General features: G+C 48.6%; 7 protein-coding genes across 7 annotated transcripts; 3 read left to right on the top strand and 4 right to left on the bottom strand.

The window, feature by feature from the left end:
* Positions 1-91: 91 nt before the first annotated feature.
* On the top strand, positions 92-1,287 carry LACBIDRAFT_292636 (uncharacterized protein). The gene is made up of 7 exons (XM_001875883.1): positions 92-126; positions 177-385; positions 434-452; positions 514-609; positions 664-984; positions 1,052-1,120; positions 1,192-1,287. Exons 1-5 carry the CDS (start codon positions 106-108, stop codon positions 721-723), a joined length of 405 nt encoding a protein of 134 aa, XP_001875918.1. The 5' UTR covers positions 92-105; the 3' UTR covers positions 724-984; positions 1,052-1,120; positions 1,192-1,287.
* A 292-nt stretch (positions 1,288-1,579) lies between these two features.
* Positions 1,580-2,647, bottom strand: LACBIDRAFT_309268 (uncharacterized protein; the record flags this gene model as incomplete). The annotated part of the gene is made up of 5 exons (XM_001876291.1): positions 1,580-1,648; positions 1,716-2,047; positions 2,097-2,291; positions 2,352-2,440; positions 2,499-2,647. 5 exons carry the CDS (start codon positions 2,645-2,647, stop codon positions 1,580-1,582), a joined length of 834 nt encoding a protein of 277 aa, XP_001876326.1.
* Positions 2,648-2,860: 213 nt separating this feature from the next.
* Positions 2,861-4,331, top strand: LACBIDRAFT_323057 (uncharacterized protein; the record flags this gene model as incomplete). Its single annotated transcript, XM_001875884.1, has 5 exons — positions 2,861-3,064; positions 3,250-3,403; positions 3,448-4,120; positions 4,244-4,284; positions 4,324-4,331. 5 exons carry the CDS (start codon positions 2,861-2,863, stop codon positions 4,329-4,331), a joined length of 1,080 nt encoding a protein of 359 aa, XP_001875919.1.
* A 7-nt stretch (positions 4,332-4,338) lies between these two features.
* LACBIDRAFT_292638 (uncharacterized protein) lies at positions 4,339-6,323 on the bottom strand. Its single transcript, XM_001876292.1, has 5 exons — positions 6,299-6,323; positions 6,088-6,250; positions 5,652-6,022; positions 4,771-5,599; positions 4,339-4,718 (listed from the first exon to the last, which is right to left on the bottom strand). The coding sequence occupies exons 2-5, from the start codon at positions 6,139-6,141 to the stop codon at positions 4,422-4,424; spliced, it is 1,551 nt and encodes a 516-aa protein (XP_001876327.1). The 5' UTR covers positions 6,142-6,250; positions 6,299-6,323; the 3' UTR covers positions 4,339-4,421.
* A 215-nt stretch (positions 6,324-6,538) lies between these two features.
* Positions 6,539-7,427, top strand: LACBIDRAFT_323059 (uncharacterized protein; the record flags this gene model as incomplete). The annotated part of the gene is made up of 3 exons (XM_001875885.1): positions 6,539-6,979; positions 7,029-7,367; positions 7,419-7,427. 3 exons carry the CDS (start codon positions 6,539-6,541, stop codon positions 7,425-7,427), a joined length of 789 nt encoding a protein of 262 aa, XP_001875920.1.
* Positions 7,428-7,682: 255 nt separating this feature from the next.
* On the bottom strand, positions 7,683-9,162 carry LACBIDRAFT_182799 (uncharacterized protein; the record flags this gene model as incomplete). The annotated part of the gene is made up of 2 exons (XM_001876293.1): positions 7,683-8,902; positions 8,965-9,162. 2 exons carry the CDS (start codon positions 9,160-9,162, stop codon positions 7,892-7,894), a joined length of 1,209 nt encoding a protein of 402 aa, XP_001876328.1. The 3' UTR covers positions 7,683-7,891.
* Positions 9,163-9,371: 209 nt separating this feature from the next.
* Positions 9,372-12,706, bottom strand: LACBIDRAFT_309273 (uncharacterized protein; the record flags this gene model as incomplete). The annotated part of the gene is made up of 23 exons (XM_001876294.1): positions 9,372-9,405; positions 9,457-9,502; positions 9,553-9,659; positions 9,709-9,815; positions 9,866-9,918; positions 9,973-10,057; positions 10,110-10,147; positions 10,200-10,464; positions 10,514-10,547; positions 10,603-10,675; positions 10,729-11,062; positions 11,112-11,142; positions 11,194-11,336; positions 11,384-11,414; positions 11,475-11,553; positions 11,609-11,710; positions 11,763-11,832; positions 11,882-11,993; positions 12,051-12,067; positions 12,117-12,271; positions 12,324-12,357; positions 12,408-12,556; positions 12,607-12,706. 23 exons carry the CDS (start codon positions 12,704-12,706, stop codon positions 9,372-9,374), a joined length of 2,199 nt encoding a protein of 732 aa, XP_001876329.1.
* Between the last annotated feature and the right edge of the window lie 484 nt (positions 12,707-13,190).

A 13,190-nucleotide genomic window follows, 5' to 3' on the forward strand; every position in this document is an offset into this window, starting at 1 on the left:
CACCCACGTTTCCGTCCAACGTTTATCTTATCTAATGCACCTGTTTATTACTTTCTTATGATCAACGTCTTATCCAGATCGATCATCACAGAAAGCATCAAAGCCATGAGATATATCACTGCAGATGTGAGAAATCACACATCCAACATGATATCTTCAACTGACACACGTCAAAGCAACTTGCGCAGCTCATGAAATCCGAGGGCAAGGTCCCAGAAAAGGATTTTCTCGTAGTCGACGTCCGGGACGACGATTACGCCGGGGGAAACATCAAAGGGAGCCTCAACCAACCCTCATCAAAGTTCTTGATGAACGTCGACGGCTTGGTGAAACAGACTAAGGAGGTCCCTCTCGTTATCTTCCACTGTGCTTTCTCCCAAGCTCGGTATGCTTCCCAATATTTCTCGACGACGCCCAACTAATCTTTGACAAGAGGACCAAAGGCTGCCCGCGTACGTCCGTCCCTCTTGAATATCGTAACCAAAAATCGAGTCGAAAGGTTTATCTTCACAGATATATGAAGAAACGCGGTCCAATATCGGCAAAGACATCGACCACGAAGTCATCGTACTCCAAGGTGGCTTTTCACAGTTCCAAGCTAAATACAAGGTAAGTCCCATAGCTAGAGCACGAATGCGTACATGATGCACCTTCCCCCAACAGGACGACCCAACTCTTGTGGAGAACTGGGATAAGAACGTCTGGGATTCAGAGTGGAGCTGATCATCCATCAGCACCGTCGCAGAGGGATCGGTAACCGGTCTGGATCCTCCGCTATACCCCTCGAACGGCATACCGCACGTAGAATGGAGTCTGCTTCTGGTTTTCATTCCCTCTCCTCCCCCCCCCCCCCAGGCCTACAGTTTACGCAGGTGACTGGGTAACTGAGCTTTTCGTCTCCTCCACAGCCTGTTTTACGCTACGCTGCGGCATGTTCTCAATAATTTTGGCGACCTTCTTCCGCTCATCAGCAATTTGCTTTTGGCATAGATGCCTATGTATAACCAGTTTTTTATTATCGGAAAATAGTGTATATCACCCTAGAACAAATCACATACCACGTCCCGAGTGAAACAATACTGAACGTCGCGATGGCCCAATGTCCCGCTATCATACGACCTGAAGTAAGTATATGTGGTGTTCAGGTTTTCTCATGATGATGTTGGAAGGAAGCATGGAACGAACCAGTCGACAATCCTCGAATGACACCTATCCCAACACCGCTAGCAATCCCACTCAACAAGCTATTCCGGGAACATGGAATTTCCGTTATATGTTTCACACTCTACCGCGACAGTCAATTAGGGTAGGTTGCTTGAGGTGAGGTCAAGTCGGACTCGCCTCTAGTGAATCATAAACGATGTTCCCTGTTGGTGGCGGGACTCGAGAAGGCAAGGGGATTGGAGAAGGTTGCTGGGAAGGAGGAGGAGGTTCACTGGGAGTTGTCGACATGGTGGTCGAGAAGATGTTTCTCACGTGACACGCGACGCGCCACGAAATTGAAGTTAAAGCAAAGTTAAAGTGGACAGGCTAAGTCTACAAAGTAATTTTTATGTGTAAGGAATCTAAGAAGCAGGTATCAAGCCAATTGCTTCAATCTACGTGCAAAAACATGAATATGCGCTAGACCCGGAACGCTCTGTAATCTCTGCAAAAAAAAAAAAAAAGAACGGTAAGCCAACGGTAAGCAACACATTCCCATAAAATCAACCCACAGGAGGGTTCACAAACCACGCCGTCTCCCACTCCCCCTCTCGCCACCTCATCTTAACATACCTATCCACCTCCTTCCCCGCCCTCCTCACCAACACATCCTCCTCCTCCGTCCCAGGCGCCCACCTAACAAGACTATCAATCGTGATGCCCCACTCCGCCAGCGCGGGGAGGCACGAAGGAAGGGTAGATGGCGATGGGGGCGGGAATAAAGTTCCTGTGAAACCCCATAGCCCGTCTTGCTCGATGCGGGGTTTCACGGAATCGGCGACGAGGGAGGGGTGGTAGATGGGGCGTTTTGTCCATATGAGGGTGTGTTCGACTTCTGGGGGGACTTGTGGGATTTTTTAGTTAGTTGGAGGGATGCGAGGGAGTGGACGGACCGGAGTAGGGCCAGTCGTTCTGGATGACGCTGATGAACTGCCGGGGCGTCTCGACGCAGAAATATGGAGTTTCGACGACGGAGGTGTGACCGTTGGTAGTTGGCTCGTCGAACGCTTCTTCATTGAGGGAAGAGGTCAACAGGGACAGAGCGTCCGTTTTACCCCATTGCAAACGGTAGTTCAAAAGGTAGTTGACTGCGTTCAACCATGATTTACGTCGGTCGATTCAAAGCAACATGCATATGCCACACTCACCCATAGATCCGTGTTGCTTGACTATCCCCGCCACCCAGTCATCGTAGCGTTTCTGCAGTTTGCGGTCGCGTTTTAGCAGACCAAGATCACTATGTAATGGGTAGTAGAGAGTTACATTGAGACTCGGATAGTTTAGAAGAAACTCACCCAGAGTTTACGAACGTCTTCAACTGGTTCCAGGTGAACTTTGCTGGGTAGCGGGTTAGGAGCTCCTCGCGCGTGGGTGGGCCTGTGGAGGAGGAATCCTCCTCTTGAGATGAAAATTGGGTGTCATCGGTGATCCCTTCCGTTGGCATTCGACTTCAGCTCCGATCTCTTCAAGTGTTCAGCGATGCGAGAGAATTCGTTGAGGGTTCCAGTCAACAAAGATATTATGAATGGAGGCGCTGCTTCTAACACCCTAGTAATTCCCAGTCAAGATCACCATGGATCCATGATGGTCGAGAATAGAGTCCGCGTCCTTCACAATTGAGCCAAAAACGGACATAGCGCTCTTCCCCTCTGCCTCCATGTCCACCTGGAGAAATAAACAACATCCCTCGCAAGCAGGAAGTGTCCGCACTGGACATGGAACCCCGCGTTCGAGAGGACGCCCCTTAGGCGGGCGAGCCGGTCCAGGACGTATGGATCTTATCGTGTCCGTCAGTCGAAGCAGTGGGCTCGAGAAGGGTGGTGATGAGTGCGTCTTTCTGTGCACACACTCAGTACAAATTGTAAGGAACCTCAGTGTCGCAGTTTGAAGGATCGGGGTATACAAGAAGAGTATAGGGAGTTTATCGAAGGGAAGGCGCGTTTTTAAACACTTGAGGTTCTTGTGCTTGTGGATGATTGATATGACGCTCATCGTAGCTGGATACGGTTTTGAGTCGCCCACGGCAGTCTATGGAATCGGAAATAGATAAACGACGACGAATCGACGCTCAAGAAAACATTCTCATTCTATTCAGTTCGTCTCCTGCTCCTTGGCTTCCCTACATCTCCTCATACATTTACAGGAAAGTTACGCGAAGGCGTCGCCTCTTCTCAGCGTAATGACCAATTCGCATTGGAAGGTTCGTTGTGAAACTTGTGCGCCCATCGATCTTCTTCCAACCAGGTTCAACACGGACAGTGTACGAGTCGTCACTATACCTCGCGGTTATCTTCGATTCTCCCAAGCAAACGACGTCAATCATATCAGCTCTTATTCCAGAAGTGTACCTCTCAACTCCTCCCCCGCATCGCTTGTGCCTTCCAACTATTCTACTTTCCTCTCTTCATCACCTTCTAGTCGCCTACCCCTCTCAGGTCCCTTTCAACCGATTTCTCCAATCGATACCGGAAACGCTCTTACCAAGAGCCTCTCCGACCTACGCGTGGATCACCTTTTTGGCTGCAAGCCTTCGAACACGTAACTATGCCCGCTTCGAGCGATTATCCCGAAAAGTTTCCCTGTCCGAGATACTAGAAACACCTGATTCGATCTCAGCTACATTGGGAGCCCTCACCATTACCCCACAGGCAAATCGTACCCTTGCATTCAAAGCTCTCTTCACGTTGTTGGACTCTTTGCGGATAAAATCACGAGAAACTTCATGGGCAATTATCAGATCGGCTTACCGAGAGCTGACCTGTGGTGTGCAGCCCTCAGAAACGAAAAGTTGGCTATCGAGGTCTTTGTGTTTGCAGTCCGTCGTTTCGGATGAATTTAACGTTGAGGTGGAAGATTGGCTTGCCAAGCAAGTTCCTCTGGGAGCAGTGCGGAGGAGGGAGGACGCTGAAGGAAAGTGGTTAGTTTACAAAGTTCGCTGAAGGTTACTTGGTCTCTTGTATTGATATGTATTTTAGTTTCTACTTTTATTTTGATGGCGAGGGGACACCGTCTCACTGGTTCAACCCAACACAGTCGACAGCCAGCTCAACTGCCGCGTTCTTGGAAAGCGCCGTCGCCAAAGTGGGCAGGATTAGACCTTATGCAATTGGGGGTATAAAGCTTACTAAAAAGCAACCTATTCAAGTATATTTATTCCTTTGAGATGGACATTTGATAACCTACATACAGTATCTACTTTTGAATTGCAGTTCCTTCCCTCAGTACCAGTAATCGCTGTCGTCAGGTTCATTACATTGATACCTCAACACACTTCCAGCACCTCCACTCGGCTGCATCATAAACTTCCTTGAGTTTACGTGGATCAAGGGAACGGGTTTGGAAAACTCAGTTGCTTCGTACTCTCCGACGCATCTCCAAAGCTGTGTCGTCACATACTGGAAATGGTTCATCTCTGGGCCAGCACAGACCTCCCAACGAAACTCCTCCAGGTCCGCAGGATGAACGGTCAGTTTCTCCAAGCGAGGGAGTTGTGTGGTAACGTCCACCAACGACTTCTACACCATCCGTGAGCCCAGCCTCACCATCGGAAAGAACACATCAACTCACCACAGCGTCGTCGAGGGCTTCCGAAACGAGTTTACCCACGAGGATCCTCAACTTCTTGCATAGCGAGATCACCACGAGAGCTTCATCCCCGAGGCACCACCCTCCTTCATAATCAGCCATAACAATGAGTTCTTCAAGAGTGCTCGCATGCTTGCCTAAACAAAAGTTATAAAATTGGTTGGCGGCAAGATCAGATTCTCCCAGAGTCTCAAAGTTTAGAGGCGCCAGACGCAGTTTCTTCAATCCTGAGTAGGATGAGATATAATCGAAAAGGGTGGTAGAAATATGGTTCACATCGATGCCGTTAAGACGGACATCGGTCGTCTTCAATATTGCCCATATCTCGTTTGGATGCGAGCTCTCTGCCGCACTAACATACGCCCCGTCTGGACTAGATTGCGATGTCTGGCAATTGCGTAGCATGAGGGACGTTAGGCGCTGGAGATGGGGAAGTGTGATGCTGTCGAGCTTCAGTGAGAATCCCTGCAAACCCAAATGCTTTAGTGGTAAGACGAGGTTTGGAGGGCAATTCTCTAAAAGACGATGAAGGGATGTCGTTGCGCCGTACGTAGGTCCCAAATGAAGGGTATGAAGGTTCGGCGAGTTCGCAATCAAAAGCGAAAGGGGTTCAATGATTTTCACGAAGGATTTGTTGTGTGGCGAAGATATCTTGATGCTCTGCAGATTATGTAGCGGTTGCAGCTGGAGGTCTGCCATATCGAAACCTTCTTCTATAATCAACTCAAAGGATTCAAGGAGTGGAAGAGTTTTGACTGCATTTATGACCGCTGTTGGCGTCCACTTTGAATCGGACCCACCGATGTTCCATCTTGCAGCAAAGGTTCATTCGGAGCACTTTAAAGGATCAATGGGTGACTCACTTGAAACTCCGCAAGTTGCTTAACGAGGCGATGGCCACCTGAAGCATGGCGTGCATCTTTTCCTCAGCAATCTTCACCTCAGGAGGGTGTGGAGCGGGCGGCGCGTTCACCCATTCCTCCGTATCTGGGTCAAAAACCCGGATAGGGGAGCGATAAATTGGGTCCTTCGAAGGACAGAGGTTACGGATGTGCAGCTCATGTGTGGCTGTCGCCGCGTGACTGCTCTGCGTCGCCAGCGTCGTGAGTTGTGAGATGCTAACATCGAGTCGAGGCTTCATAATGTCGATGGCAATCGACCGGAGAATGTGTGATTCAAGTACGCTGCTCATCCTCTTGCAAACGAGGCGCAATTCTGTAACATTGTTTCCCAACTACAGAAAGGAACGAGTGAATGAAAAATGGTTGGAGATGTCGATAAGGGCTGGAATATACGTACCTCTGTACCGATTTGCTGGATAAGTTCGGGTGCTAGAGAATTGAGGGTAAACATGATGGTAGTCGAGTGCAAGTCGGAGGTCGAACTTGTCGGACATCGATAAAGGCAGCCCTGTTGAGTTACCGTCGGAACCACTACTGCACAGTGATTCTGACATTTCTTCACACCTCAACCGTAGTTGTGATCAGTTTATGAGTCCGGTCTACGAGTCCGGTCTACACTCGGCAGCTCGCACCACAACCCGGTATTGGAAATTTGAGGTGTTGTTGACTCAACCGCGGTCGCGGCTGGTGTGCGTCAGTCTCGGTCCTCGACAGCCAGCTCAACTTGTTCTTGGACAGGAATCAGTGTCACATGACAGTAAAGTTTGGAACCCCTCTTCAACGACTCCAAGTCTCAAATGAATGAGGAGACATGGTCACTGACTCTCACTGTTTGAAGTTCACCGAACATGGCCGACCTCAAGAGATCTGTTAAGCCCATTTCACAGTGGACCGATAACGAGCTCCTGGCTTTCAACATTCGAGTAGAGGACGCTGGGGTTGAGGCGTTTTTCAATATCCCTCAGCTCCCCCCGCCAACGGCTTCTCCAACAATTTTGAATAATCTTGACAAACCACCTGGGACTTTGCTCAAGAACGACCGTCTATTTTTCGCCTATAAACGCGACGCAGAAGGCCCGCTCCCAGTAGAAGCCCCTTTTTCCCGCCTTAATTTTACTATGTTCCTTCTGGATCTCTTGGAATATGATACCATCAGAAATAGCCTGGTCGGACTTTGGGGAAAGCTTCCCTTCCTCATGGGTGGCCAGCGCATTATTGCGAAGATCGATCTGTTCTTGAAAAGTGTTGATGAACTTCATGAGTATCTCTCGATTGTTCACGAGGACAAAGTGGGTTGTTTGAATCATACACTTCTGAGGTTGACCGTACTATCGTCAGCACCCAAACCAAGATCCCGAAGCGCAAGTCATCGCAAAGGCAATCGTCGCCTTCCACCACAACAACTGTAAACGCATGAAAGCAGGTTTGCAACGCCTGCCGGACAAGGATACCTGTGCTATCGTCATGGAACGCACTGCACCCATCTTTTATCGTGTTCATGTCACGACAGCACTTGTTGATGCCGTCGCCGTGTTAGCCTATCCACAAGAAGAAACAACGGTCTTGAGGTTTATACCACCTGTCCCGAACCAGGAAATGTATAGTACAGAAGGAATGCATCCGCTGGCCAATCGTCGTTCTGTATTTCAATGCCTCGAAGCCTTCAAGGCAGTTATAGTACGTCTTTTTACCAGCGGGAAAAAAGTTGCATCTCACATATTTCTAAAGGACTCATGATATGTACCGAAGGAAAGAGTTCTGCTGGAAGATTACCAGCTCTTTGTATCATTCGCTGGAAGTCCACTAAATCAATGAAAAGTGATATGTACTTCCGAAGCCCTAAAGATCTTGCTCGAGCTTCAACCCAAGCCCCTGATGTACGCGGCTTTGTTAAGGAATTCGGACGAAGAATCTTGAACCCTCTTTTTGGAGGCTACTTTGTGATAACCCTTGAACTCTTAGCCATCAATGTGTTGCAGGATCTCATCGACATTTTCTAACATCGAAGCGGAATACTGGCTTGCCCAGCAAGTTCCTCTGCGAAGGAGGAGGGATTGAAGGAAAGTGGTTAGTTGACAAGGTTCGCTGAAGGTTACTTGGTCTCCTGTATTGATATGTACTTTAGTTTCTACGATTTCCAATGGTGAGGATGATATGTGTCTGGTATATGGTGTCCCGAGAAAAGCGAGATGGATGAGAAATTAGGCGGTGGCAGGGTCGTCGATCTTGACCTTGTTGAAGAGGTCTGCCAGGTCGTCCGCGGATGTATCCACTTTTGCAGACTCTTTCGCTTGTTCCTCGGCCTGTTCCTTCAATTCCTCTTCCTCTTCCTCCTTCTCCTCTTCCTCTTCCTCCTCCTCGTCTTCGTCAGTCGCGAATAACTTCCCACCCCTCTGTTTGAGACTCAAAGCAATAGTCTCCAGGTGCTCGTCATCATCTTCCACCTCATTCCACTGCAGCTCGAGCCTCATCAGACTCGTGAGATGAGTCGAGATCGTCTGAGCAAGGAGCGAGAAGGTTTTGGTTTCCAGGTTGTTATTCTGCAGCTGAAGTGTGTGCAACTTGGGATTCGATCCCGTCGTAAGGCTAGTCACCAGGATCGGGACCTCACCCTCCGCAGAAAGTACGCAATCGGAGAGGTTAAGTGTATGAAGGTCTAGCCATGACGGCAACGCCTCTGTCCAAGCCTCCAGACCAGTCAGCTCGCCATCGGCGGTGAAAGTATTATCTTGCAGATCGATATGTTGCAAGTGGGGATTCTTAGCCAACCCACGCGCCAGCGCAGTGACACCCTCCATCCTGATCCCATTCTGTGGCATCCGGACTTCCACAAGCGTGCCATGCGCCGCGAACGCTTCGGCCCACGCTGGCGCTGACCCATTCTCCAACCGATTCCGACCACAGATGACCGTTCGCAAATTTGAGGTCCTCCCTTCCGCTTTACTAAGCCTCGCTGACTCTACCAACGCTTCTGCAATAACTGAGCCACCCGCGGGACCCAAGCCGTTATTGTTCAGTTTCAGGATTTGGAAACTGCGGTTATGCGTAAGGAAGGGGACCATTGGATCGACGGATCGTCCACCAAAAGCATTGTCGCTCAGGTTGAGCTCGACGAGGGAGGTTTTGTCTTTGAGAGCATCGCAGATCGCGGAAAGCGCGAGTGGGATTTCAGAGATCAGACGACCGGTGAAGATATCGGCGAAATCTGCGACCTGAGCAAGTGCTTTATATATTAGTTGAGAATCTTGGGGGGAAAATCGGCGTAGAAACTCACCTTGAGCACCTTGGTTTTATCCAGGAACTCTGCTAGCGCTTGAGACGCGTCGACGCCGAGTGTATTGCCCCCAAAGTGGATTTCCTCGATTGTCGTCGGATCAACGTCCTTTAAGTATGGTTCAATATCGGCTCTTGTGTTGAGCTTAAGGCCCTTGCCGTGTAATGAAAAGTTTTTCGTCGTCGAGGTGGAGGCCATTGTGCTCAGCTGGTAGTAGAAAAATAAACGGTAGAAAATCAATTCAAATTGATCATGATCGCCACACAGCCACATGCTGTTGTTCCGTTCAACAGCCCTCAACTCTAAAATACATATCGACGTTTCTAAAAGTCACTTTCATGAGTGTGATTGTTCACGAGATACAAATGGTAGAGATGTTTTGCACTAAAGCCCAAAAGAAAAGATGTCTAAATTACAGCATTGATTCCGACATGAATAATCCTGGAATAAAGATGAGCTGCCAGGAGTATTGCTCCGAAAACAAATACGTACTCGTCTGCAGAGGTGAGCCAATTCGCCGTTTCCGGGAACATCGTCGCTGTTCGCCGAAATTGAGAGATGGTCCCATCGTCAAAACTGCGGACTCACCCAAACGACGATACACGCCCTCAACAAAAAATCGTCTGATGTAGTTGGAGATGGGAGACAGAAGACCACCCTCCACCTTTTTAGAAACAACATGATAATGCGGCGCACTTGAAAAAATTTAGGCCATCTCTAAATGGGCGAGATAAATGAACGTACATGTGAGTCGCAGTCTTGGTGACGGCAAGAATCTCTCCGATGATGGTCTCCGCCCGAGGATTAGTTGCTCTCTCAAGTTCGATGATCTTAGCTACTAGATCTTGTACCTTGGAAAGGGTGAGATACTGTCTAGGACGAAAACCAGACAACGATGCACCTGAACATTAAAGTCATCACGGAACCCAAGGTAATACGATACACCATAGAAGCCTAAAAATTAAGTCTTGGTGTGATATCCTCTTAGCGAAGGATCAGGAAAAGTACCTTCGACAGTCCGGACCTTGCTCACAACATAGCGGTCTTCAACGGGGACACGATTCGTCGGGACGATACACACGGAAAGGAAAATCTACTTCCTTGTTATATCAATGAATCTAGAATCAGCCGTGAAATTGACGTACGACAACGCGAGGAAGAGCCGGCCATTGACGGACGAAGCCTAAGCACAACTGATAAGCGGGTTTTTATGATAAGAATGACGTGGCACGTACCAATAAAAGTGTGGGGAACTCCCTTTCCTGAAGCAATCTTGTGGAAGACAGCACAAGTGGGAATACGTTGCAACATTCTCCTCTCCTCTACCATCTTCTCGCCCGCTGCCTTTTCTGCCCGACTGGGAAGGTAGAAATAGGGCGGGAGTCCAGGATCCAGCTCTTCTCCATCTTCGTCGTAATTGGCTTCAGATGCCTTCTCATCTGGACGTATGAAATGTCTCAAGTTCATGCGGTTTGCACCGTCGAACTTGTCCTCCAGCCCCTATTGCATCCTTTAGATGAATGTGACGAAGAAAGCTCAAAAAGCTTACCTTGGCCCAGACCCAGAGAGTCATTATCAAGAGACTGTTTAAACAATGAGTAAACGTCAAGATACAGAGAGTTAATTGCGTCGACTCACAGAATAACACCGATGGTCAATGGTACCCAGGCACCATGGGGAACCTTCTTTAACGCGGCACCCCAGAAGAGCCCTATAGGCGGCCTTAGAGGCGATTATCTCGAGTATGCAAACAGAGTGACATACCGTCAAAGAACCCAAATATAAGGAAATATCCGATTCCAACAATCATTGGCCAATGTTTGACGTAATACATTTGAATTCCTAGAAGCAAGCTTGTTGAAAACATCACAGTCGCCACCGCAAAACCATAAGCGTTTGTCAAGTTTGCCAGATTTGAGAACGCCGCGACCACGACGATAGTTGCGATCATGAGCGCCCAATTAACGGCTGGGATATAAACTTGGCCTTGTATGGTTTCGGACGTGTAGAGCATGCGGAGAGGGGGGAAGGCCTTTGAATTGATGACCTGCTGGACGAGACTGAATGTCGCAGTGATTAAAGCCTGAGATGCGATGAGCTGGAAAGGGTCAGCGAATGTTGCATGTGTTCGATGATCTTTTACATACTGTCGCCAGAATGGCAAATACGAACATGATCCTAGAAAGACGATGAGAAAAGACACGAGCGAAAAATGGTGTTTACACCAACCAAAATAGAGGTCCGTTGACGGGTCCTGGGATGGTGTTATAGAAAACATTGGAAAAGACCGCTTCACCGTCCCTGATCAAACGGGCACCTTGACCGAGGTATGCTAGCACAAGAGCGGGGTATGTGAAGAAGCAGAAGGAAAGCTGATGAAATGTCAATTTAGGCTGACTGACGCAAAAAAAGTGCAGACCCTGATCGAGGTCGCGTTGAACTGCCCGAGACTAACAGTGGAAGAGAGGTCAGCATATTTCAACCGACGTGACAAAACGCTGAGGACGAACTTTGCGAACATGGCTTCACATCCGGTGATGGCAAGAAGAACACCAGCAAGTAGGTCATAGTTCTTTGTGCGGACAAAGACTTATTGGAGCAGCCTTAGCGATCCGATAGCGTTGAAGAAACATTGGCAACTTACGCATTACCGCGCGAGAAGGATCGAAAGCGCGAAATATTCCGGGGTGAGTGATAACATTGGCAATTCCAGTTCCAATTAGAAGGAGGAACCATAGGAACGAGACTGCGTATCTTTAAACAATTATTTTCTCCCAAGAGCTCTACGGGCGACGTACTAGGAGCGAAGAGAAATGCCAGACGATGTGTTCCAAATTGTTGCACAGCGAACAACGCAAAAAGGAAAACCTAAACTGTTATTAAAAAAGGCGATGAGAAGATAAACGGCGGAATTTACGATAGAAATGGGTATAATGTCATTGGTGACGGAAGCCTTGGCGACGGCTATACCCCCAACAGCACTTGTGACTGAAACGGCCGGTGTGAAAATACCGTCGGCCATCGTCAGCCTGCCAGTGTGAAGTCAATTCCAGAACATGATACGTGCTGGACACAGGTTCACGTACGAAGTTCCAAATAAACACTGCCACGCCAGTCAGAAACGCGCAGAAATTTTCAAAAGAAAACATTACCCATATCAACAGTGGCCAACGAGCCTTTTCCTTCAAAGTATGTGCTGGCTTTTCTGGTCCAAGGGTCGTGTCTCCGGTGAGAGTCCGATCCTCGTCATGGTTCTTGTCTGCGGGCGGATACAAACCCTGGTATAAGGCGAAAGAACCTCCTTCTCCTATGGTAAAGGGTCAGCCAGCAAACCGAAGAAGCTGTTTTATGACTAGAACCTTCTTGAGTTCCGAAATACAAAGAGACAAAGACCTAACTTGAAGATTGAGTAGATGCCAAGGGGAAAACCGAGGCTGCCGTACGTATTTGAGAAGGGGAAGCAGCGTGAGCGACCAAATGATGGCGCTGATACCACCAATTATATCCTCTTCAGATGGGAGAGGTCCAGAGGCGGGCCATATTCCGTTAAGTACATAAAGAGGCGACGTTCCAATATCGGAGTAGATGATCCCTAAACTTACGTCAGAGAAGAGAGTTGAGAAAGGAGAACTGAAGGCTGACCAAGTGTCTGAAAGCTAAGCGAAATGAGCGCCCACCCACTGAGACTCACTGCTCGACGCTTGAGGTTGAGCCCGTTTTCCAGAGTTGAGAGAGAGGTCATCTCGGAAAGACAGATGAATAGGGTAACGATCTCCCAGACATTAAATACCGCCACATGGGAGTGCTGAAGTCTTATCTGGGAATGGCAAAATTCGCGCAGACATGATCCTTTTTAGTACTGAGGGATTATAGCGGACGGCTGCGATTGATGATGCGAACCTGAGTTCCAGGTGGCGGAAGAGATTCAGTTTTATGGTGAAACTGTCGTCTGAGGTTCAGAGTAGAGCGGTCTCTTGGTCGGATTCTGGAGCACACTGCCCAATTCAGCGATTCAGCTACGATGTGGGTCTTGAAGTTGGGTGTCAACCTCCGCCGTGAGACATGTTGTATTCGGAGTTAAGCGCTAGTATTGCGTCGTTTTGCAGCACCCTTCGGATCTCTCTCATACATATCCCAGATAAAGTATAGCATTAGTGAGGCTCCTAGACTTGGCGAGCGTTCGTTAAGCCACGGTGACAGCCAGAAATGAAATCATTCAGATATTA

The sequence above is a fragment of the Laccaria bicolor genome, genomic scaffold, assembly GCF_000143565.1.
Source record: "Laccaria bicolor S238N-H82 LACBIscaffold_3 genomic scaffold, whole genome shotgun sequence".
NCBI lineage: Eukaryota > Fungi > Basidiomycota > Agaricomycetes > Agaricales > Hydnangiaceae > Laccaria > Laccaria bicolor.

Excerpts from the sequence above, each read along its gene's own strand:
- LACBIDRAFT_292636 (XM_001875883.1), top strand. The coding sequence starts at position 106 with ATGAGATATATCACTGCAGAT. Across the intron at positions 127-176 it reads TGAGATATATCACTGCAGAT|CAACTTGCGCAGCTCATGAA; the intron begins GTGAGAAATCAC and ends CACACGTCAAAG. Across the intron at positions 610-663 it reads AGTTCCAAGCTAAATACAAG|GACGACCCAACTCTTGTGGA; the intron begins GTAAGTCCCATA and ends TTCCCCCAACAG.
- LACBIDRAFT_292638 (XM_001876292.1), bottom strand. The coding sequence starts at position 6,141 with ATGTTTACCCTCAATTCTCTAGCACCCGAACTTATCCAGCAAATCGGT. Across the intron at positions 5,600-5,651 it reads AGCAACTTGCGGAGTTTCAA|ATGGAACATCGGTGGGTCCG; the intron begins GTGAGTCACCCA and ends CTTTGCTGCAAG. Across the intron at positions 4,719-4,770 it reads AAGCCCTCGACGACGCTGTG|AAGTCGTTGGTGGACGTTAC; the intron begins GTGAGTTGATGT and ends CGGATGGTGTAG.